This window comes from Pavona decussata, unplaced genomic scaffold (assembly GCF_977016875.1).
Source record: "Pavona decussata unplaced genomic scaffold, jaPavDecu1.1 SCAFFOLD_69, whole genome shotgun sequence".
Lineage (NCBI taxonomy): Eukaryota > Metazoa > Cnidaria > Anthozoa > Scleractinia > Agariciidae > Pavona > Pavona decussata.
In genome coordinates, this window is record NW_028145488.1 from 2,271,205 (window position 1) to 2,296,369 (window position 25,165).

At 38.1% G+C, this 25,165-nt stretch overlaps 1 protein-coding gene across 1 annotated transcript in view; it reads right to left on the bottom strand.

The window, feature by feature from the left end:
• Positions 1–1,652: 1,652 nt before the first annotated feature.
• Positions 1,653–25,165, bottom strand: part of LOC146477755 (uncharacterized) — a 112,563-nt gene continuing 89,050 nt past the window's right edge. Inside the window, exons 5-10 of the mRNA XM_085113092.1 lie at positions 8,393–8,488; positions 7,546–7,644; positions 6,751–6,873; positions 6,099–6,203; positions 1,719–4,592; positions 1,653–1,681 (exon numbers count right to left, since the gene is read on the bottom strand). Of these exons, the coding sequence (XP_084969218.1) occupies positions 1,653–1,681; positions 1,719–4,592; positions 6,099–6,203; positions 6,751–6,873; positions 7,546–7,644; positions 8,393–8,488 (3,326 nt within the window). The remainder of the gene's footprint in view (positions 1,682–1,718; positions 4,593–6,098; positions 6,204–6,750; positions 6,874–7,545; positions 7,645–8,392; positions 8,489–25,165) is intronic.

The window sequence follows — 25,165 nt, forward strand, 5'->3', positions numbered from 1 at the left end:
GTGGGCTTTAAATTATTCCCGCCGCTATTTGTCGTTTCGTTTTCTTATAAAAAGCGACTTGATTTCACTCCAATCCAAAGATGATTTAACTTCTGTGTCGACTAAATTTACGTACTCTGGACTCGTTTTCCATCTTTCCGGTTCTTCAAAGAGTTTTCTTCTTCATTTAAATTATCCCCGCCGCTATTTGTCGTTTCGTTTTCTTATAAAGAGCGACTTGATTTCACTCCAATCCAAAGATGATTTATCTTCTGTGTCGACTAAATTTACGTACTCTGGACTCGTTTTCCATCTTTCCGGTTCTTCAAGAGAGTTTTCTTCTTCATTAGCGACCAAGAACAAATTTCGTTCGCTCAGTGTAACTTGCACGTGTTATCATGATTGTATGGATGCAGCGCATGCGTCAATCGAGTTATGGATACACGCCTTCGTTATTGAATTTGATTGGATAAATTTACTTTCATTTTGCTCACGGAAAGGTAGGTTTTAGCACACATCTTCCTCTCCATACAAGCTTACCGTTAAACTAAGATAAGCTAGCGACTTACAGTCTGCAAAACACTTGCTCAGATCACATCCAAGGCCTCTACTTGTAGAACTGTGGTCGTTGATTGTCAAACTCAAAGTAGTTAATGTGTCACTTCTTGCCAGATTATTGCACAGTTCCAGTAACTGATCTTCACTCACTTCACTGCAGCTATTGATTGTAAGACTGAGAGTTGTTAAAGACTCACTTCTGGCGAAACCATCCCCCAGATGCTTCATCCAGTCTCCAGCCGTGTTACTGTAGTTGTTGATTGTAAGACTGACAGTAGTTAATGACTCATTTCTGGCCAAACTGTCACGTAGACAAAGAATCCTGACTTCATCCGTTTCACTGAAGTTGTTGATTGTAAGAGTGAGTGTATGTAACGACGTGTTTTCCGCCAAACAAAGATACAGATACTGTAGCCAGATTCCATCAGGCTTACTGTAGTCGTTGATTGTAGGAGTGAGTGTATCTAATGACTTGTTTGATTCCAAACCATTACCCAGATCCTGTATCCAGTCTCCACCCGTGCCACTGTAGTCGTTGATTGTAAGAGTGAGTGTATATAATGACTTGTTTGATTCCAAACCATCACCCAGATCCTTTATCCAGGCTCCAGTCGTACCATCGTAGTCGTTGATTGTAAGAGTAAGTGTATGTAATGACTTGTTTGACGCCAAACAACTACCCAGATCCTGCATCCAGTATCCATACGAGCCTCTGTAGTTGTTGATTGTAAGAGTGAGTGTATGTAATGACTTGTTTGACGCCAAACCATCACTCAGACCCCGTATCCAGTCTCCAGCCGTGAAACCGTTGTTGCTGATTGTAAGAGTAAGTGTATGTAATGAATTGTTTGAGGCCAAACCAGGACCCAGACTCTGTATCCAGACTCCAGCCGTGCCACTGTAGTCGTTGATTGTAAGAGTGAGTGTATGAAATGACTTGTTTGACGCCAAACCAGGACCCAGACCCTGTATCCAGACTCCCGCCGTGCCACTGTAGTCATTGATTGTAAGAGTGAGTGTAGGTAATGACTTGTTTGACGCCAAACCATCACAAAGAACTGAGCAAAGGAAACAACTGTCTCTGGTGTGGCCGTTGATGGTAAGGGAGAGTGCCGTTAAACACGCGTTTTTCGCAAAATTGTTACTGAGGGAATATAATGTAAAAGTGAGAGTGAGTGTACCTAAGGAGGTGTTTTCCAACACTGCTTCAAACAGACGTTGCATCCACCCTACGTTCTCGCCAGGGCAGTTTTCAATTGTGAGAGAAAGTGTTGTTAATGACGTCCTGTTAGTTAAACCGTCAATCAGACCCTGTGTCCAGTCATCACTCACGCCACTGATTGTGAGACTAAGTTCACTTGTTCCAGTATCCTTCACTTTAGTGAATACTGAAGGTAATAACGAGGGATTATCAATACAGAAATTAAGGCCATCGGGAGAACAGTCTGATATCAAGTCATGGATAATCACCTTTAAGTTCGCATTGTGGTTGGCACCTGAAAACTGCTCAATAGCAGCCTTCCCGTTAGCGGTCAACTCTCCCCAAATGTTGAAAGTAACGAGGTGTACGCACTTCTCTATTTTTAGGTAGCTCACAAGACTGCTTGCAACATCATCAGGTAGGTTTCCGTGAATGTTTAGAGTGAGTCGATACGGTGTGGAATTCACCAAGAGTCTCCTGACAGCTTCTATAACTTCGCAGCTCAACTCAGCCCAGACGTTTAATGTCTGTTCTAAATTAAAACTGCTCTTGGCCAAAACAGGAGTAAGACAAGCGACCTTAGCACCTGCAATGTTTCCACTGGTATTCGGGTGGAAAGTGCACGACTGCTTTGCTTTGTTTGCTGAAATTGCACCTTTAATAACAGTCGCCCAGCTGTCTGGGAGTTCACCAAAGATTTTTACTTCCAAAGCATCCACGGAGCAATTTTGTAAGAAACCTCTTTTTACGAAGACGATGCCTGATTCGCTCAGCCTTCCGAAAACAATCAAAGTAAAAGATTTCAAAACGGCTTGTTCTAAAAGTTCTTCACAAAGGGCAGCAGCTAATGAATCTTGCATGTCTCCAAAAATTGTGATGACAACAGAGGTCAGAGATGTGTTGAGTAAAACTCTTTTCAAGGCCAGTATTGAAGTGTCACTTAATGAACCATAAATCTTGAGGACAACTGACTTCAATGGTGTATCCGCAGACAATCCTTTTTCAAGAGCTCTGGCCCAAGCCTCTCCCCACTCATTACACAGTTCAAACGTCACGGAGGTCAAGGTGTTGCTTGAAGCCAAACTGTCACCAAGAATATCAGCTATGTCAGACGAGAGGCTTTGCAAAGTTCTAAGAGTAACTGACTTTAAAGTCGAGTTTTGAGATAGTCCATTGTAAAAGGCATCTCCGAGAGCTTCTAATCCGGAAACGAACAAACTCTGTAGTTTGGGGCAGGATTTCAGGTAATCAAAAGCAAAATTTACTTCAAAATCGTCATCATCTTCATCACAACACACAGATAAATAAACAGGGTGCTGTAATTCTGAAAAGTTCCGGCAGTATTTTGCAACCTCAAAGAAACTAGAATAAGAATATTCGTCGCGTACCCTCACCTCCAAAGTCAAAGGGAAAGGAATGAAGGAAAAAAGAGCCATCGCCACTTCTTCAGCATTTCCACTTTCACTGAAACTTTCAGTAAAAAACGATGCTTCTTCCTCTCGGCACTTGAGCCAGTCCCAGTCTTCACTCTCCAGCTTCTTACCAATCTGTCTGAAAAGGATAGTCGCTTCGTTACCCAGTATACCAGATAGAAACAGAAACACTTCCAGGTATGTTTCTACGACTTCGTCAAAGAAGCTCAACTGAAACACTTTCAAGATATTGACCTCTTTCATTAATAACAGAAATGCCAGGTATGCTGCAGCCAAGTATTCTTGAAATGTTTTATGAAAGAAGTGGTATTCGTGCTGTGGGTTGATTTTTTTCAGACTGGCTTCCTTGAAAACGAGACCTGATATCCGAGCTGCCAGATCTGGATACATCTCTTCAAATTTTGCAAGTTCTCCTTCACGAAAAGAAAGACGATCTTCTAACAGGCATTTCCAAGCTAACTCTCCCAGGGCCAGTAAACTCTGTTCAAATTTCTTCTCAAGAGCCTCATCATCCTTGGGAGCTTCCAAATTATTTTTTGCACAGAATCTTCGTAAAATGCATCGAACAATAATCTGATAGAGCTCAGTTCGACGAGATGGAAGTTCTCCCTTATAGTCCTCAAAAACAACACAGAGAAGGAGCAGATTCAATGGATTGCTTGGTAAAGCATGGAGGAAAGGGTTTTCCTGGATTGCTTTGATAAGCCTCTCTCCTTTTGACAAATGCTCGGGCCCCAAATGATTGAAATGCTTTCTGATGTACTCAAAAGCATCTGTTTCTGTAAATCCTTCAATTTGCAAAAGAACGTCAAAGTCAACCTTCTGTCGTATCTGAATTCCTCTTTCTTGGCGAGATGTGGCCAAGACATAACAAAATGGCAAAATTTTTTTACGAAGCAATTTATCCACATTAGGTTTAAACTTTTCAGGTAGCTCATCCAGACCATCCAAAATCAATAAAACTTTTCCATGGCAGTGGAACTCTTTAATGTAATCTATTAGCTCTTTCCTGAGCTTTTCATCTTCTGGTAGAAGTTGTTCATTAATGGCTTCCAAGACGTCCCCATCAAAGTCCCTGCATTTCAGCAGTAGCACAATTTCAAACTCGGGAAAGAAACGCTCTTTAGGGATTTTTCCATTTGCCCAGTCATACGCGATTTTGAGACAAAATGTTGTCTTCCCGATACCAGGGCTTCCTTCTACCAATACGGTTACATCATCTGGGGCTACAAAGATGTCATACATGTCCACTTCATCGCGTCCTAGGTGAAAATTGGTTTTCCTTCTTGAAACGATTTTCAGTCTCGTGTAAACATCCTCAATGGGTAGCTTCAAGGTGTTCTCCCAAAGGAGTGGTTTCAAAAGCGACCCCTTTTTGTACGTATCTTTGAGAAAATTGACAACTAAAGCCAGGCCTGGACCTACAGAAGAACAACACAAAACTTGTATGTTATCCAAGAGCTGCCATTTTGTTCCAAACTAAAGGTGTCACCTACCACTTTAAAAAGCGGTATATTTCATGTAGTCCACTAGGTATCTGTGTCTGTGTGTGTCCTACATTTCGCAAAAGACAGTTGAGCCTCTGCACAAAGACACACCCCCTAAAAGCTCCTAAATGCACCTACTTTACTCACATATACGCAGCAGACACTACAGGTAAAATGGAAGCCAAAAACTCATTTCCGAGAGAAAGGCTTAAGAGCGCCTCTCCGTAAAAATCAAACATCGCGGCAAGGGTGGAAAATTCGATTTCTTTCATATTTTAATGTCAGATAGGCTAGGATATAACTAAAATCACTGTATAGTTTTTTTCGGTCAAATATCCTTTTATTTCAAAAAAAAAAAAAATATATGCAAATAACGAAAATCCGTTAAAATCGTCATTTGAGGCGCTAAATTATTACACGGGTTTGAGAGCCTCGCGTGAGAAAACAAATCATTCTACCGCTTTTAAAACACTAAAATCTTTTTTTTACTATCTTTAAATATCTGTTGAAATGATTTTGGGAAACATTGCGTCGTTCTGTGTATATGAAATAATTTAAGTTGGAAGGCTTACAATTCACTGCAGTAAAAGTACTTCGTGAATAAAATTAATTTTCACTATGTGCGAAACCTTCAAATCGATTAAGCTTCTGGTGGTTGAATTTTAGAAGGATGGTCTATAGATTCCTGTACCCTGTCTATAGAACATCCTTCTAAAATTCAACCACCAGAAGCTTAATCGATTTGAAGGTTTCGCACATGGTGAAAATTAATTTTATTCACGAAGTACTTTTACTGCAGTGAATTGTATGCCTTTCAAATTAAATTATTTTATATACACAGAACGACACAATATTTCCCAAAATCATTCCAACAGATATTTAAAGATAGTAAAAAAGATTTTAGTGTTTTAAAAGCGGTAAAATGATTTCTTTTCGCACGCGAGGCTCTCAAACCCGTGTAATAAATTAGCGCCTCAAATGACGATTTTAACGGATTTTCGGTATTTGCATTTTTCTTTGAAATAAAAGGATATTTCACCAAAAAAACTATACAGTGATTTTATTTATATCCTAGCCTATCTGACATTAAAATATGAAAGAAATCGAATTTTCCACCCTTGCCGCGAAATTTAGAATTTGTCTGATTTTTACAGACAGGCGCTTTTTTGAAAATCCTGCCGCACTCGCATATCCAGTATAACAACCAATGGCTGGTAGTCGTGATAAAAGCTTTATAAAGACAAGCTGTTAGAATTTACTGGCGTCAACATGCAAGAGGAATTTTCAACTACAACTTTTTAAGTAAACATGCATTAGAGACAGCTTGAGACATTGAAGAAACTTAAACTTGTTACAACTGTTCGGATGTACAAAGCAAAAAAAAAAAAAACAACAAAACAAAAGGAGCTGACTGTAACCTGCTACTGAAGATTGACTTACCTACAAACCTATCCTCTGTTCCACTTGTCAGATGAGTTTGAGAGGCTGTAGGGAAAGGAAGCTGACTGTTAACTGCTACTGAAGACTGACTTCCACCAGAAAAACCTTTAGAGGGGAAATTGTAAGTTGAAACGACATTGCAATTCATCTTAATATCGCATTTTAGGTTGTAAGTCAGAAACTCTAGGGAAAGCAAGATTTTATTATTCTTTAGGCTCCATCATCAACATTCTTCTAACTGTTCTCCATATGTTCCCTATACAACTAGTTAGGAGAATTTGTTTAAACATCAAGTCAATGAAGTCATGCTTCTTAGTTGATCAGTCCATTCATTCTCATGACTTATTAGTTTGATCAAATATTGACACTGTAAGGAGAATTGCTTTTGGGTTTTACAGGGTTCAACTTGATCCACTAAAGAAGCAGAATATTATGATTCATGCACTACAGCGCTAATCTATGGAAACTGTGAAAGGTTTCAACATAAGAAAGAGAAGGTGAACTTCGTAACTTATAACGAAGACCTAACTTAATCAAATGAATAATGAAATAATTTCAACATTATCATTAAATGGTCAACTGTCTGTTCCAGTTATCACATAAATCTTAATTATATTAGTACAGTATAGACCTCAGGTAGTAACTTAATTACCTTGCCCATAATAATTGGTGCTATCTTGCCTTGGCTGCTTGGGAGGTTCTCTTTCAGGAAATGATAAAGACCTTTTATTCTGCTTTAGCGAACTTGAATCGCTTTGTGACAAACTTATTGTACCTGAAAATACCAGAAAAAGTGTCAGCGTAAGGGCCATTGGAACGGTTAAGTTTTAGGGGCAGATAGTTGGCTAAGGAGGAAGTGTACTCATTACCAACCATTTCCAAAATTCCAAACTTCTTATACAAAAGTGTAGACCGGCAAACTTCATTGGTTGCCTGTTCACCAAACTTGTTTGGATTGTGCAGGACAGTTTCCTTGTGAAGAGTTTCAGTGAAAAGGGTACCCACAAAACGGAAGAAATCCCAAAATTTACATGAAGCATTTTTGCAAGCAAAACTTGAAAGGAACAAACTGGAAAAAAAAAAAGAAAAAAACACCAGACTGTGGAAAAATCGAAGGTAAATTCATAAACACCAGAGTACCATAATTTCTGAGTTCATGCAAATCATTCTCAGTTGTGTTAGCAGAAATATCTGTTCTAATTTTCTTGCCACCAGTGTATACTCAAAAAGGTGTTTGCTCTTATATAGGCACACCCTACACAGACAATTCACAAAACAGACAACATGGTAGTGTATTAGTGTATGGGGCACACAAAATTATGTTTTCACAGTAAACAAATTTTCATAGTCAAAAATAAGGATTTTACTTTTACTTTTACACTTAATTTTTTTTATAAAATTAATGCCATGTGACAGTTGTTGGGATCATACAAATGCTTACAGTTACCTTCTGTTCCACTTCTCAAATGTGTTTGTGAGGCTGCATGAAAAGGAAGCTGACTGTAACCTGCTACATGTACTGAAGACTGACTTCCATCAGAAAAACCTTCAGATAGAAATGAGCACAATAAATTATTCATTACAAAGTCAACAGGACACATGACTTTTTAATTTTTTTTCACTGTGTATGTGATACATATACTCTGTTGTGATAATTGCTTTAAAGTGCCCCTAACCCTTCGATTTGTTTTCTTTTGGTAGATTTCGATATCTGTGAAGAACTCATTTTCGAAATTTTTTTTTAGAAATATCGAATCCTTTTTATTTTACGAGCGCGGAAAGTTACTGAAATTTTTAAATTTTTGCGCGCTTTAAGCCCCGCTGGACAAATTTTTGTCTCGTGGGCTCATTAGGAATGAGCCAATGAGAAGCGTCCGATATTTGACACTTTCTTAGCTGTGACGTAAGAAAAGGACACCAGAAGGGTTCAGAAGGAATCTTATGCATGCTGATTCCTTTCTCTACATTTCGAGAGTTGCTGCATCCAAAAACCAGACATTTTTCAACCATTTTCTCTGTTTACAATTGAAGCATTACCGCAAATCTTCAGATATTTTTGCACGATGTCCTTTTCTTACGTCACGCTCCATATTTGGCCGAGTGGGGGACTAATGCGGACGATAGGTGAAAATATCGACAAGACTGCCTTCACTTCTAGCGCTCGTAAAAGAAAAGGATTCAATATTTCTTAAAAATTTTTTCGAAAATGAGTTCTTGAAAGATATGGAAATCTACCAAAAGAAAACAAATTGAAGAGTTAGGGGCACTTTAAACATTTTTTCAATCACTCCTACCTTCAGTTCCACTTGTCAGATGAGTTTGAGAGGCTGCAGGGAAAGGAAGCTGACTGTAACCAGCTACTGAAGACTGACTTCCACCAGAAATGTTACCTTTAGATGAAAAATTGAAAATATTGTAACAACGTGGCACATCACATTAAAATGGCATTTAGAGTTTAAGTCAGTAACTGGATTTAATCCTGGGAGAGCATAATATTGTTTCTCCTTAGGTTCTCTATACTATGTTCCTTATAGAACTAGTTGGGAGAATTTGTTTAAACATCAAGTCATTTTTCTGACATGTAGTTGATCAGTTCATTCATTCTCATGACTGATTAGTTTGATCAAACAGCAGAAACTAGGAGAAATGAGATGCTGATCATGGTTTTGGGTTTAAAGGGTTAAGTTCAAGATCCAGATCTTGCTAAATGTACCACTGGGCTAATCTAGGGAAATTGTCAAATGTTTTAACATAAGAAAGAGAAGGTGACAACTTGGTCACTTTTAAGAAAGACCTATTTTTATCAAATGGAATAGTAATTATTTCAATTCAACATTGTCATTAAAGGTTGAGAAGATAAACAACAAAGAGCTCAACTGTCTGTTTCAGTTATCACATAAATCTTAATAATTATTATTATATTAGTACAGTATAGCTCAGGTAGCAACTTAATTACCTTGCCCATAGCAATCTTCTCCATCTTGCCTTGGCTGCTTGGGAGGTTCTCTTTCAGGAAATGATAAAGGCCTTTTATTCTGCTTTAGTGAACTTGACTTGCTTTGTGACAAACCTACTGTACCTGAATATACCAGAAAAAGTGGCAGTGTAAGGACCGCTGGAATGGTTAAGTTTCAGGGGCAGATGGTTGGCTAAGGAGGAAGTCAAAAAGGGTAAGTCCACAAGAACAAACAAGCAAGACCCACCAGGGGAGCTACTCTTAATCAACTTTATGGGCCAAAAAGTTAATTTGCACCCAGGGCAGTAAATTGAATAAATATGGTATGCAATCTAGAGAAAGTTGTTTGTGCCCAATCATATTACGCTCCTCTACCTGGTTTGGGTCGAAGGCTGACATAGTGATGTTCATGCAGGTGTCCCAACACAAGCTGGCTGCTGCTGCTGCTAACATCATGTTCTGGGTGGATAGTTAAGTCATGTGACAGACTGCTGATCACGTGAATGCATGTTTTAAAGCAGTTTGCTGCAGTATGGAGAATGACGTGGTCACCCCATGTCCCATCTCCTGCCATGTTTCTAAGGTAATCAGGCCAAGATTGATGTCCATGTACAAAGTTAAACAGTTCTGTCCCATCTTGCTGCAAAAGAACAACATAACAATAATATTATAAACAAAAAAGTCAAAGTTCATTGTGCCACGTCATCCAATGATCAACTGGAGGGTAAAGATTTTCACTAAATTCACCAGTGCATCGATCCGCAACAAACCAAATTATACCGAAACATCTCAACTGTTCCATAATTTAATTAAGCCTATAAATTATGCATCCATTTGTTAATGAATAAGTGAAGCATTGGATACAATGCAATTTCAGAGCTTTGCTTGGCTTTAAGCATCCATGTGATATTAGCCCTTGAGTAATGTACCAACTGTCCAAGAAATAGCAACCATTTTAGAATTGACTTCTGCCTTTTCTTGCAAAATGAAATCAGCAAGATATGAAGCAACAATTAAGTTTTATCTTGATGGAGGTATTTTTCAGTCAGTGACACAGGCATATTGTACTCGGAAAAAGAAAATCTGAATTCTTCCCTCTAACAGAGTTGAACCTTTGACCTTCAATTTGGATGTTATAGCACTCAGCTACAGGAGACTTGTGGGAGCTAATTAAGACCATTAAACTACATTCATGCAGTGACAAACATCTGCATACTGCTAGGATTTGAATGTGATAATTATTGTGTTTATCTAATGAATTCACAATAAAGGTATATGTGGCGCTTGCGGCGACTGACAAGAAAGTTCAATTATCCAAAAGTTCAAGATTTCAAGTCGTGTCGCGGCGAAGCATTTAGGGACTACTTTACGGGTCGTAAAACTCAAAAGGTCAAGAACCACGGAGAACCAAAGTTGACGGTTAACGGTGATTTATTCCAACGAAAAACGACCAATAGTACAGAAAGGCCAAAATGCCAAATCGACCAACTAAAACGACCAGCTAAACGACCAAACGACCAAAACAACCTGGCTGAAATACAATACAACGAAACTCTACTAATTAAGTCGAAATAGACGCGCAATCAAAACTAGGTCCTAGCGACGATAATGCGGCTTTCACAATTACATAAACGATTAACTTGCATAAAAGTATCTTAAAACTAATCGAGTTTCAATCAACCGTCGTGCTCTACAATAAAATTAGGAACTGATTTAGAGCCTAGCGCTCTCTAACTTAAAACTTAGTGGGCGTCCCTTCCTGATAAATGCGTTTCCATCCAATTGACGCCTTTTGCAACTATGAAGTGATTAATCCCTCTTGTGGTTGATTGTACAATAATCCGTTTGCGTACATTCGCCCATAATGAAATCTAACTTAACAAAAATAAAAGATTACTCACATATCGGTCCCACTTGTGCCAATTGCAAGGATTCAAGAAAACGCAAACCAAACTTCAATACTATCGTAGGTGACTCTCTAGCAAAAAGAGACGCTACGGCCGCTTTTATATGCGCGTGGGGACGCTAAAAGGTCCGATTACAAGACCAATCAAATCGAGAAAAATATGAATAAACATTGCAACTAGGGACAAGTAACTATGGTCTGATCAAAAAAAAAGCCAATCAAATAAATGGGAACTGGTTAGTGTCCTTAACAGTATATTTTTCAGTCAGCCACTTTGGCATACTCCAAAAAGAAACTTCAACGTCTCCCATTTTATTGCTTTGCTAATTGATTTCTATAACCATAAAATGGATCCAAACTCACTTGTTTGACATTACCAATACTACATTGTAACTTACCAGTGTAGGGTTCTCCTTGAGGTATTGGACTATGCACTGCCTCAATACTTTGTGAGAGATTTGGATTCCTTTCACCAGGTTCAGTTGTTCTGATAATGCATAGAACATGCAATTCCCTGCTCCTTCATTATCAGAAATTTCGAAGCCTTTGTCTGAAACAGTTTTCTTTAACTCCTCTAAAAGTTGTGTCTTGCCGATGATCTTGCCTGCTTCATGTCGCATTTGCTCAAGACCACGGAAAATTTGTCCAGCTGTCATAACTAAAAAGCAACCAATAAAAGGAATAACAAGTGTATTTCTGGACAAGAATCCTATAATTATAGTTATAGAGTATACAAGTATCAAAAATCTAAATAATTATTATTTAACAAGGTAAAAAGACATGCACAGCTAACAGTTTTTGCAAATGTTACATGTACATGTACATGTTGGCAAAATTGTTGTCAGTGATACAGTACCGCCTGAATCCATATGCACATTGGCACGCGTGAACCGCAAGGGCAGAAGGTGTGAAGGCCCGCACGGTTCACGAGACGAAACCGTGCAGTTCATGAGACGAAACCGCGCGGTTCACGAGAGGAAACCTAGGTTGAATATTTCCCGCGGTCAAAAGGACAAGGCCCAAACACAATAGCATCTTATAGCCTATTGTGGTTTTATTGTTTTCTGTTGAATAGATTTTTTTCTCAAGTAAACCGCACGAAACATGAAACGCCGCCTTGAAATGCAGCCGGTCTTTGGAATCGTCGCGTAGGAGACTATTATAAATCTTGGGACTGTTTAAGGTGCATGGATTTCCACCCTCGCGTAATTCAACATACACAAGCCGTCCATGCATTTTCTCTAGCCGTTTAAATTCAAGCAGATTTCCGTAAACAGATCCGGGAAACAGATTGAGGGCGCGATTAACGGATTTGCTTTCCTCCAATGAATGTTGCATGACTCACGCGACATGCGTTACCTGTAATATGGTGAGTTCCTCAAGTAATGAAGTTTGTATCGAAATGTTTCAAGTAAATCAAAATTTGAAGGAATTCATTACCTTTAGATAAAGAAATATCCCGGCGAAATATCCTTCCTCTCTTTCAAAAAAAATTATCAATGTTTTATTATTGACGTTGCAATTGCGATGCGCTTTATGTCGAAAGTAAGCGTCATCATCTTGTCCGCTTTTGCATGGTGCAAGCAATGTCGTAATTTGCCTCTAATCCATGCTTTCGTGTATTTACTTACCTAAGCAGCCAAAAATAATATTTTTGTGTGTACTTTTCTTGTATGAAATCGAATCAAACCGATCTTCTTGTTAAAAATACATATACAAATAAAAAAGCAACGTTTTCGGGATGAATTTAAATTTCATTCAGGACTCACTGCAATAATACATGAACCTTCAGGAATTCACACATGCGTCAGACGATCGAAGACGGCTTCGCATAAATTAACTTTGTAGTTTGAACTGCGGATCAACAAACAAACATTGAACTTCGGCCTACATTAATACAAAAAGCCTCGTTCAAGATCTCTTTTTGAAGCTCTCAAAATGCTCTATTTTCATAAATACATATCAAATTTGGAAATGTTTTGCGAAAAAAACTAAATGCATGTAAAGTCCCAAGTCATTCTATGCAGTTTTTTCACACATCAAGAACAAAATAAACTCTGCCGTTTGTGGTCGCATAATTGCGCTACTGTTCCATTCCTTTGAAGTCGCTTTAGGTCCTCATCCAAAAGATCTCACCTTTTTCCAAACAAATGAAACCGAACTTATTCAACACGCTTTCCGTGGCTAGCGAAGTGAATAACCAAAGGACTAAAAAACGAGCCTTCAAGCTACAAAATCCAGCGGTTTTTTTCCCATTTCTGAATGACACACTTAAATCGGAGTGAAGTTGTAATGCGAACGAAATTAATCGAAGCGTGACAACACTGACAACGCTCCATTTGCCATTTTCGATCAAGTTGTTTGAAAAATTTCGAGTTCTGCAAGGATACTTTGATAGCAGATTTACTGAGCGATAAATAAAAAGTCGAAGTTTAACTTCAAAGTCCTTCGTATTGACGTAAGCTTTGATCTCGAGTGACAGTAACTCAAGCCGTGAGTGATGCATCGATGAGATCACGAGAGGTGGCTGTGGTTTCCGTGAAAATCTCTTGGGTAAATGTGACCTGATAACTAACAATGAAACATAAACAAAGAGCAAACAAAGGCAATAAAGAGCACGAAGGTGCGGCCATTGAAGAACGCGTGATTCCCGAGGTTTCGTCTCGGTTTCGTCTCGTGCTTCGTTTGTTCCTCTCGAGGTGGACGCAAGGGCAAAATGCGTGCACTGCCCTTGTGTCCACCTCGTCAAACCCGCGGCTGATGTACATATGGATTCAGGCGGTACTGTAGTTGTCATTAATAAAAATAGTAATTCCCACCAACCTTCTGTTCCACTTCTCACATGAGTTTGATAACCTGCAGGGAAAGGAAGCTGCTTATACCCTGCTACTGAAGACTGACTACCACCAGAAAACCCTGCAGAGGGGAATTGAACAATTTTGTAACATTAAGAAGAAATATGCATCAACAGTGATTTCAGTAAAGAACAACTGCAAAGACAGCAGTCTGCAACATTTACATAAATGCAGGAACAAAGGTCATAAACATACATCAAAAAGCTTATAGTTTAATATTATATTTGCAGATGCTACCTGATAGCTTACTTGTAACTGTTTTGATAAAGTGATTCATGCCTACCTTCTGTTCCACTTGTCAGATGAGTTTGAGAGGCTGCAGGGAAAGGAAGCTGACTGTAACCCGCTACTGAAGACTGACTTCCAACAGAAAAACCTTCAGAGGAGAAAACTGTAATAAGCAAAATTATACAACATAGCATCTTAGGAGTGTAAAGATACACAGTGTTTGAATCAGTAACATCAACATACAGTGATGTACATAATGTACTGGCCTTTATTAGTAAATTATACCCCAGACCACTATCACAGACCATTGCATTATTATTCTTTACCAATTCAAAGCATGCAATAATATGGGGAAGCTTGTTAACATTCCATCCAACATCCAAGTTGTGAAGATTTGTCCTCTGAGATGTTACTTCCAAAATCCAACATCCAAGTTGTTTGATCTGATATTAAGCTTGTGAAAATTTGACATCAGTGAGTTGTGAGAATGGGACATCTGAGTTGCAAAACTCTGACATTCAAGTACAATCCACCGAAGCCCTCACACATGTAAGTCTCATACGTTAAGCCAACAGTAAACTTTTGTCAGTGAACAATACTTGGGAGGCACCTTCACTTAGAAGGGCTTTGTAAATCTGGTCTTTTTATACCACAGGTTACATCAGCCATTATTAATACAACAAAGGAATTTTACCTGAAGTGATGTTCATCATTCTTTGCACAAGTGACCTGCACTGCTCCTCCCAGCTGTAAACCTTTGAATACTCTTCACAGACATACTTCATTTCCACAAGTCGAACATTTCTTCTTTTCTGACGGACACTCCTGATTGCCTTGGCCCACCTTTTAGGATTGTCTGAATCCACTACACAGTTTGAACCATGAGGCACATTCTTAAGAGCTTCTCCAAGACCAGAGTTACCACTTACCAGCACAGGAAGACCAGCAGATAGAGCTTCAAGAGCGGGCAGACCAAACCCCTCGGATCTTGAAGGCATTATAGCAAGATCTACCTCACAAAACTGCTCAGCCAACTGCTCTCTTTCTTTGAAACCACGTACAACAAGTTGATCACGAAAAATGCCTTGCTGGAGCAACATTTCTGCTACTTGCTGCTCTCTTCCACTTTCTACTCCTACAACCTTCAGTTTGTAGGGCTGTGACATGTCTTTCAACTTTGCAATTGCCTGAGCAGCAATGTCATAACCTTTCAGCTGCAAGTCTTCACTGTCACCACTCCATAGCAACAGAACAGAAAATGTTCTTCTTTCCTTAGAAGCTTGCTTTACATCCGCAAACTCAGAGAAGATGCCTGGGGTGAGGTTGAGAACATTTTGATCTTTCTGAAAGGGACGCAGATATCCTGAGAAAGCTTCCTCCAGCTTGGGTCCAACTGCTACAACTTGATCAGACAATTCACAGAGTTTGACTTCTAATTTGTGCTTTTCCTCTCCTTTAGAAACAGCATCTGCAACATTTTTGAACATTCCAAGTTCTTCAGGGTCGGTATGGACGACCTGAATCCATTTACAGTCATGGTGACGTTTTATGACTTGTACTTGTTTACCAAGCTGAACTCCATGGCCTATCACACAGTCCATAACATGACCTTTTGGAATAGTTGCCAACCAATCAACTGGGTCATAACCAGGCATTTCTTCCGCCTGAAGAAGATGGACATTATGACCAGCAGCAACTCTTTTATCCTTTTCACTGCATTCAGGGAGATAGACACTGACTTGCACATCAGGGAACTTTGCCAACTGAATGGCAAGCTCTCTGTTGATGGTTGACACGCCTCCTTTTGTTGACCTCCATTCACTGCTTAGAAGAGTCACTCTCAATGTTCTTCCGCAGGACAAACTTGGGGCTTCCTCTTCATGGCCTTCCTGTGATGTAGAGGCTATGTTAAGAAAGGAGGACTCCTAAAAATAAGAGGAAAAAAGACAATATATTTACTGATAAACTGACAGCAGTGTGCTTCCTTCTCAACTCAATTAGTTAAGGCAAAGGGTTTATAAGCAAAGAAAATAGGGCAAATTATTATCAATATGCAGACAACAGTTTTCTGATTTGAGAAAACAGTGTTTTGCTCAGACTTTGAAGCGAGGAGGTAAAACTTGACTTGCAGTTGCAAAAACATTCTGGAATTTTAGAATGTCTACTGGAATGCAAAAATAAACAAATCCACCATTCCCTTAAAATTGTCGTTCTCCATCTTCATGTCCAAAATCAACCCATTCTCTTCATGACTGTCTGCACGAGATTGGCTGATCAGCCAGGAGTCATACGTGTACAATGAATTTGCAATTTGGGGAAAATAAAGGTATATAGATGAAAAGCATAGTTATTTGTGGTCAGTGCAATAATGTGCTAGCTTACATCTGTAACTGAGGCTGCAGAGATTATAATTGTATCTTTTGTTATATCAAACTTACTATGTGTAAGTTCAAAAACAAACTAAAGGATTTTCAATGTTTCTAAATACTACATATACAGATAACTAGTTGCAGGCTGAATCCCTGGAATCTTATGCCAACCTTTACCTAGCCTGTCACTTTACCTGTAATTCTGTCAAAAGTTATGTTCATCAAAACTGCATAATTAAAAACATCTTTACTATTCAAAATCCATTTTCATGAAATTTCCTTCATAGTACAAAGCAAGCCAAGTTGTTTATACATGAAATTCAAATTAGTTTCTATGACAAGACGAATTCAACTTTAAAGGGATTATGTCAGCAGGGGGACATGCGCACTATAGTCTGTCTGTGATAGAACCACTTTGAAATCGTTGGCCTAACTTTTTCAAATACCGCCACAGAGTTCAGGAAGTTGAAGTCCTTTTCATCTGCCTGAATCCCAATAATCTTTGGAAAGTTAGCTAAATTTTTTATTTACAAACGTTCCTCAGTAATTACAGAAGCTGTTTGTTGCAATATTTCTGAAATCATTTGCTCTTGGAGCTCTATTTGACTATTAACTTGCAATGTCCACTCATGGCAGCCATCATTCTGGCTGTGGCCGAAAAAGAATATACGACAGCACTGGCACAAAACATAAAGTCTGGAATCCAGGACATCAAAGGATTTGCCTGGATAGTTATTAGTTTTATTAGACTTCGCTTGACCTTGATATTGCTATGAATGCATTGACATATGATGAGAGTAAATCAGACATGAATACAAATACCGTTTTGTTGACCAGCCGACTTTCTCTTCGTGCCACAATTGTGTGTGTAAATGAATCGGTTACGTACAGTGTAATTTCGTAGTTTTGCAGGGGCAACCATGGGTTTTGGACGTAGTTTTTCGAGCACAAGTAGTTTTGCAATTGCAAGGATCGGCATATAAACAAAAGGAACTCACACATAAGTCATTATTTATCCCTGTATTGGCAAGGTAAACTGACCGATAATTTACATCAGACAGCACATATAAAATGCGAATCAAGCGGTTAAACTTAACTCATGTGATACACTTTCAACGACAGCACAGTTTGTTTCCATAAGCTTGGCAAAGCAGGCACATGAAAATGTATCTCTGTGCGTGCGAAGGTTCAATCGACACGACGGACGCAATGGCAGACAAACAATAAGAGTGTATGTACAATATGTGAGTCAGCGAGGCATGAACAAAACATGCCAGGCATGCGAGGCATGAACAACCCCCAACATAAATGCTAACCGTTAAGCTACCGGGGAGCTATTTAAACTAACCTGAGTGCTTTTTGGGCTGACCTGAGTGCCTTACATGTCTGCCTTGCATGCCTCGCTGGCTCCCAGATTGTGCATCCCCAAACAATAATACCTCAGCAAGTTAAATGTCATAAGTTATTTGTCACAAGTACGTAAATTATGATCATCTGGGTGAGTGTAGTCCTGAGAAGGACTGTTTGAGGTGACTTTGATTGACGTTCGACAACCTGAGCGGGAGTCATAAATTAAGCAATAGAGGACTTTTCTTGTGTTTACATAGCCTCATCTAAACACGAGAGGGGTTGGGAGAATTCGAGACAGAGAGAAATTGTGCCGGGAGACACAGAAAGCGTGACGTCACAACTGTGTATACATACTCTCATCTAAACACACCTATCGACCAATGAGAGTGCGCCTACTATCTCAAATATTTTATAAAATAACCTGAGTCATCTTCAATTGACAAAAAGTTGTGTGTTGTAATTATTATTACTTTACACCACCAGAGTTCAATGACACATCCAGAAACATTTAAGCTTACAGCTCATCACAATTAAGACAATCAAGTTTCCCCTTAAAACCAAAGATATTACCTTTGATAGCCTTGACATCACAGGAAACCTTTAATCTTGTTGATTATTGACACTAAAAAAAAAAATAGAAAATCAAACATTTAGTAGGAACTGTGATTTTAATTTAGTTTAGATTTATAATTATGCACAGGAAAAATTTTGAAAATCCTAATAAGAAATAAAAAAAATAGAAATAAAAATTGATTGACAGAAGCAAACAAAAGAGGGAGATGAGGAGAAGTCTTATTAGGTGAATAAGTACAATTACCCACAAGATGCGCTAAATTACAGAGATAGTGGCAACAAATACATGTACAGTCAAACAGCATCAGGTTTTAAAACATTCTACTGTACCCTGAGTTTCTTTTTTACTTATAACAGATGTACTGACCAAAATGCTTTGACTATAATTTATTTAGATTTCTCTATCAGCCATACAACAACAATAATTAATATTAATATAACGAGTTGGAAATTGCTGGTATCAATGTTGTAACTTACCAAATCATACTCTCCAAGAACATTTGCACATCTTGAGCCAACACTTTAACACTTGAACTGACAGATAAACTGAAATCAAGAGTAGAAAAAACACAAACAAAGATAAATGATTGTAGCCAAAAGTGACATGACGAAGAGACCTGTTGAGGTTTATCAAATCCATCATTAGTAACAAACACTATTTGATTTTTTGTCTCAAACCTAAATTTGAGCAATTTTGTCAAAGCACTGAAGTGGCCGGTATGACCACCCTTGCAAGTGACCACTTCCCTTTGAAGCAGCCATTATCAGGAAACCCCATGACAACCAACCACAAAGTCTCAGTAAATTATTAATGAACATAGTATTAATATTTATTTTACAATCTCTTGGAAGTGACCATCTAATGCTAGTGATACATGTATGTTCTTAAGGTGTCAGTTCTCAAAAGGAATACAACCATTCTGTTTGCCTCAAATGTTGGATAACAGAAAAAACATGTGAGAACCTGATGCAAATAAGTCAAAAAGCCATGATATTTTGCACACATATCAGGTGACAGTTGACTGATTTCACCTCCGCTCACCTCATTTTAACCTACAACATATATATCATGAATTAAGAATAAGAGAGTATAACACTTGGGATCATTACAGGTCCACAAGTGACAAACATGTATTTATGACAACTTTTTACATGTATGAATAGTAAAAGGTTATTGAGTAACAGCTACAAAATATTTATTAACACTCCAGTTTTGTAGTGCTCATTAACAGGAACTGTTGATGAAGAAGTTATAAATTGTGTTATGTTTGTCGAGGAAAATACATTTGGTGTTAAGATGCTGCAATATTCGATGTTTTTTATTTTATTTTATTTTTATTTTGCTAGATGCTGGCATGTTTACATCCCTGCCAAACTGCTCTTGAAGGCTGAAGTGATGACAGTAATATAAAGGAGTTGCTGAATAGTCTTGAGACTGCCTGGGCAAGCCCTGTACTATGGATAGCTCCAGGCATAACGAATCGATGATCAATGACATCAATTGGTAATCAATGAGTAATCAGTAGGTAATCAGTTGATTAGTCATTGATTATTGGCGATGACCAATGAGTAATCGATGAGTAATTGAAGCCCAAACGTTTTGTGGCCTATCGATTACCTATTGATGTAATTGATTACCTATTGATGTTATTGATTACTCATCGATGACCCATCGATTACTCATCAACTATTATACTGCCTGGCCCTGCTTTAGACACAGCAGAACTAAGCCAAGAAGCACTAGGCCTTTTGTGGGTGAACAAAATTCCCATCGCGCAGTTTGCTACCCATGTGTTGGAGAGGTCCCAGGGTAGAGGATCCGAAATTCTCAACAAATCTAAGACGTTTGAACAATTTTAGGAGGAGGGAGGAGAGCCCTACCAAAGGATAAATAACTGACTACAGGAAGAAGATCCCATAGCAGATCTGAGAGGAAAGATCAAAGGTACATGAATCACTTATGAATACGTGTAATTTAATCAATTCACCAGTACTATTTCCTTTGCACAATCCATATGCATTGTGTACTGTCATTATTACACTGACGTCTTTCCTGGAAATGATTTTACCAGATGTTTATTCATCAGCTTTGCATATAAATAAATAAATAAATAAATAAATACATGTTCAACTAAATGTTTCTAATTTTATTTTGTTTTTGCTTCACAGGAAAAAGGAAACGAGCAGCTTCATCAACCACAAATACTAAAACAAAATTTTCCCATCTGCAAAAAATGGCCCTTGAGAGCAAATATCCATCTCAAGGTGTGATAGAAGAATTTGCCAAGTTGAACAACCTTGACGGGGCAACCATCAAGGTTTGGTTCAATAATAAACGACAACAAGATGCGGGGGGTGTAGGCCTTCTGAGGCTTAATTCACATGTACTGTAAGCTGGATAAAATAAAGCTGGAAACATCTGTTTACATTTAATAAGTTTCTTATATTTTGTTCTTATTCGCAAAATTCAGTCGTCAGCCACGAGATGATATCGATGAGTAATGAATGAAATTAATGACTAATCAATGCAATCAATGACTAATCAAATATGAAACAGAAAAATACATAGCCTTTAAGACAAATAAAATCCGCCAATTTAAAAAGAAATGGGAGATGTTTGAGGTATTTAATTTAATTTAATTTAATTCTAATTTCAATAGTAATCTTAATTAAAAGTATGTAATTGTCAGTTAAAAAAAAAAAGACTAATCCATGCAATCGATGACTAATCAATAACCAAAAATTTTGTGGCCTATCGATTAGTCGTTTATTACTCATTGATCATCGACAATAATCCATGACTAATCAACTGATTATCTATCGATAACCTATTGATTACTCATTGATTTCATTGATGTCATTGATGTCATCGATGTGTTATGCCTTGATAGCTGGAGCTGGAGGAGGTTGAAGCATAGGTTGTACAGGTAACCATGCCGACATAGGGAGGAATGTTGAAAGATTGTTTTTTTGTTTTTTTTTGGGGGGGGGGGGGCATTGCTTCTTTTACTGTTGTTTGTTCAGCACCTCATGTTGACTGGTGATAAACACAGTCATGAGACAAGGGACAAGTCATGAGGATCATAAAGATCTCTATTCTATATTATCAAAATTAATTCCACCATTATAAAAGACTTTTTATTATTATTATTATTATTATTATTATTATTATTATTTTTATTATTATTATTATTATTATTATTATTATTATTATTGTTGCAGAAAATTTGCAGCAATAAAACAATTATTGTTTGGTTTCTAGATTACAAATAGTTGAAGGAGCTCTGTTTTTCTATATGCATGATTGCAAATATTATCACAAGATTGCAGGCATTGGTCAGTTTGGAGATTGCAAATGGTGGAAAGAGCTCTGTTTTAATATAATAACAAAGAGGCAAGAGCAACAGAAATTTATCAATTCCCTAAACACAATGTCATTTTCTGGACAACCAGCCAAATCAACACCTCTTACTAACCGGGTTCAAGGTCCGTGCTGTAAGTTTTTTTTTTTTTGCTGTAAGTTGCACCAGTCTCAGTCCATACTATATGGACTGAGAAAATTAGATTTATTATTTAGTAAGATATTTATTATGTCTCTGAGGTTAATCTGGCGTGAGAAAAAGGAAACTTTCAAATTCAGTGGGCTGTACAGTGAAATACAGCCTGCAAAATTGACCTGCAAAATTGACCAATCAAACTGCTCGTACTAACTGAGAGATTATAAAAACTAATATGGCATTAATTTTGACATGCAATTGAACAAGATGCCTGCTATACTGGCATTACGTGAGATGCTGGGGCTGATTCATTTATTCCAACTGTATGCTTCGCCGATTGATAAAACTATCCTTGCTAATGGAATAGTTTGAGTCACGACGATCGCGTTACGTTGTTTCCCTTGTGTTACGCTACTCAGGGTTTCAAGGGAAATTGCAGGAATTCCATTGCGATAACGTAAGCTTCTCAATGACCTTTTTTCAGTCTCGCGCCGTGGTCTAAGACTGTCAAAGAAAGCACGATTCCTTCGCCAGGAACTCTCCAATTTCCACCGTTTTAGGTGTCGAGTGCTTCTTAGAAGTTATTCTTTCGATTCACCGCTTCAAAATGCTGAAATTTCCGTTTGAAAACGGCACACTTGAGTCCACAACATGTTAACAATATGGCGCCAAATTTAATCTGTTTTTAATAAATAGATCAAATGATGCGTTGACGTCACACAGGTAGGAGTGAGTGGGTCCCCTCCCTCGCGATGTAAGCGACAAGAATGGATTTTGATTGGCCTGCTTCTGTTGAAGACAATCAGAACAATACACCCCGAGTAGGAGAGGGGTGAGTTTAATGAATAAATTAATGTACCGATTTGTGGCTACGAGGAAAAAGAAATCGTCCCGTTTTTAGACACGGTATGCCCCCTCAGGGCATCCCGCGTAAAAACACTGATGTGTATATGATTGCACAATAACAACAATTGATCTGAGGAAATATTTAATGATTTTGAAGGGACCACAGACATCTGCAGAAGGTAGAGCAACATGGTTTTAACATCAAGAGTCAATTGGATCATCTTTTATCAACATTGCAGAATTAAAGACAGTAACTAGCAAGATTTCTGCACAGCCCCATACTTAAATTATGCAGATATTTTACGACTTAAACACTATTCATGCTCGTTCTTTGTGTAACAGGTATGACAACGTCACATGTACAATTTTATTCGGACTGTACAGAAATCTTTCTCAATGAATTGCACCAGAATTTTTGGGGACAGAGTTTGCAGTATTGTTTAGAATCATTTTAAGGCTTTACAATGAATCTCTTATAGTCTAAGATCAACAAATTATAGATGCTAATTATTATTCGTGGTACAAACAGCGAGACATTAATAAGCAGCCTGGCCATGCGTGACTAGCCATGCAGATCAGGATGGCGTCTGTAACTGCGTCATAAAAAATTACAAACCAAGAAGAAATGATTGATCTTTTGATCAGCTTGCACCAAAACATTTGATAGAAACGTAGACTTGAACTTACTGTTAGCATTCTGCGAAAAATGTGACACAACAAGACTTTCTTCGGAGAAATTTCAGTACGCTTGAAATTAAGCTTAATTTGCATGTGTCTACCGACATAGCGTGCTCTGCATAGTTTTCAACGCGAACCTCATTTAGTCAGAGCCACGCAGAGACCTCGATCAAGTTTAACTTAATCCAAAGAAGCAGTTATAGCAATGTAAAACGTGTTCGTTATTAAGTCAATAGTAAGATTATCGATTTCAAGCAACAATCTCTGCAACATGTAAGCTAAATTCCAATTTAACGCGAAGCCTCCATGAACAATTTATAAGACTTGATTAATCTCGAGCTTTTACAAAACACTAAGGCCCATCTTCATTGAAAGATTAAAGTGGATATTGAATCAAGGGTTGTTTGAAAGTTAAAAACGAAGCTAAAGAGAGCAAACTATACACGCTATATCCACTTTGTCGTACGCTTACCTTCGACAAATTCGCCAAACGATCAGCTTCACGATCCACGGAGAAAGTTTGCCCACAGCTAAGCTCCATAAAGTTGAGTCACTCGCTACATGTTAACAATCTCGGTAAAAAAGGTTTTGTCACCCCATGATTGCAGTATCAATAGCGAAAGTACGAGTAAATTATGTTTAAAAGCAAGAAGGAAGAAGAAAACCTTCTTCGCTTGATCCTTCTCAGGATGCACGCTTTGATGAAGAAGGGTTTTTTCCCGAATTGGTTTCGTTTTCCAAATATGGAAGTGATCTGATTTGAAGAATGGGAAAGTGGACAATGGACTTACGAAAAAAGGAAAGTGGAATTCTTGTACCTTTCGTACTTGTTGTCATAAATTCGGTTCGTAATACTTACTTCGTGAAAGAAATTTTCTTTCAACTATTTTGTTTTATGGACACAATTCTTAGGCTACTCATTCATCCTGAAAATATGTATTCTGTCCCATCGCTAAAAATGCAGAAAATCCGAAACCCCGGCAAATTGATAACAATAAAAGGGGAAAAAAATAAAAAAGAAAGCACAATCAAATCCTGACTCGTTGAGTGCTAATACATTTTCAGCTTGTAAAGTAACTCTGATATGTAAAGTCAAACAAGTCTCCCGTCTTGCTCTGCTAACGTCTCTCGTACCCAAGCCTCCAGTGCGCGAAAACGCGAAACACCCAAAACGCCCTCAGTTTCAAACACTGGGATGGTCATTCACTTGTTCATTCTTTCATCCGCAGTTTAAATAAATGTATTTTGTTGGGGCGATTTGACTGAAAGCAGTGCTTTTACTGATGAACTAACAACCTATGAACAAGATGATGTGTCAGTTGACATTTGCAATTTATTTTCAGGACCGATGTTGGAAACATTTTCGTTTTGCACGGTTCCAAAAACGATTCAGTGGCCTCCATATTAACTGCATTGTCGTAACAGATAGTCCTTTTTCAGATTTTTCGTGAACAATCCATATGATCTGCAGCTTAGATAACAAATCCGATTTTCGATTCTACCAAAAGATCGCAGCAGTGCTGGAACTTTCGAGTGCGTTTTGGATAAAATTTTCAAGCGTTCACTGAATTCAAAACCTATCCAGCAGTACTTTCGAAACTGTGTTCGCTTTACTTTGGTGCAAAAAAAATAAATAAATAAATAAATAAATAAATGAATAAATAAATAAATAAATAAAAAAGTTTGGACATGCGCACTGGACAGAAGATGGACCCAATTGAATGTGTGAGGCCAAAAGGCTCCATTAGACAATGAATAATAGAGAAAACTCAACAGGATATAATCGCTAACAGGCGAGCAAACGAAGAC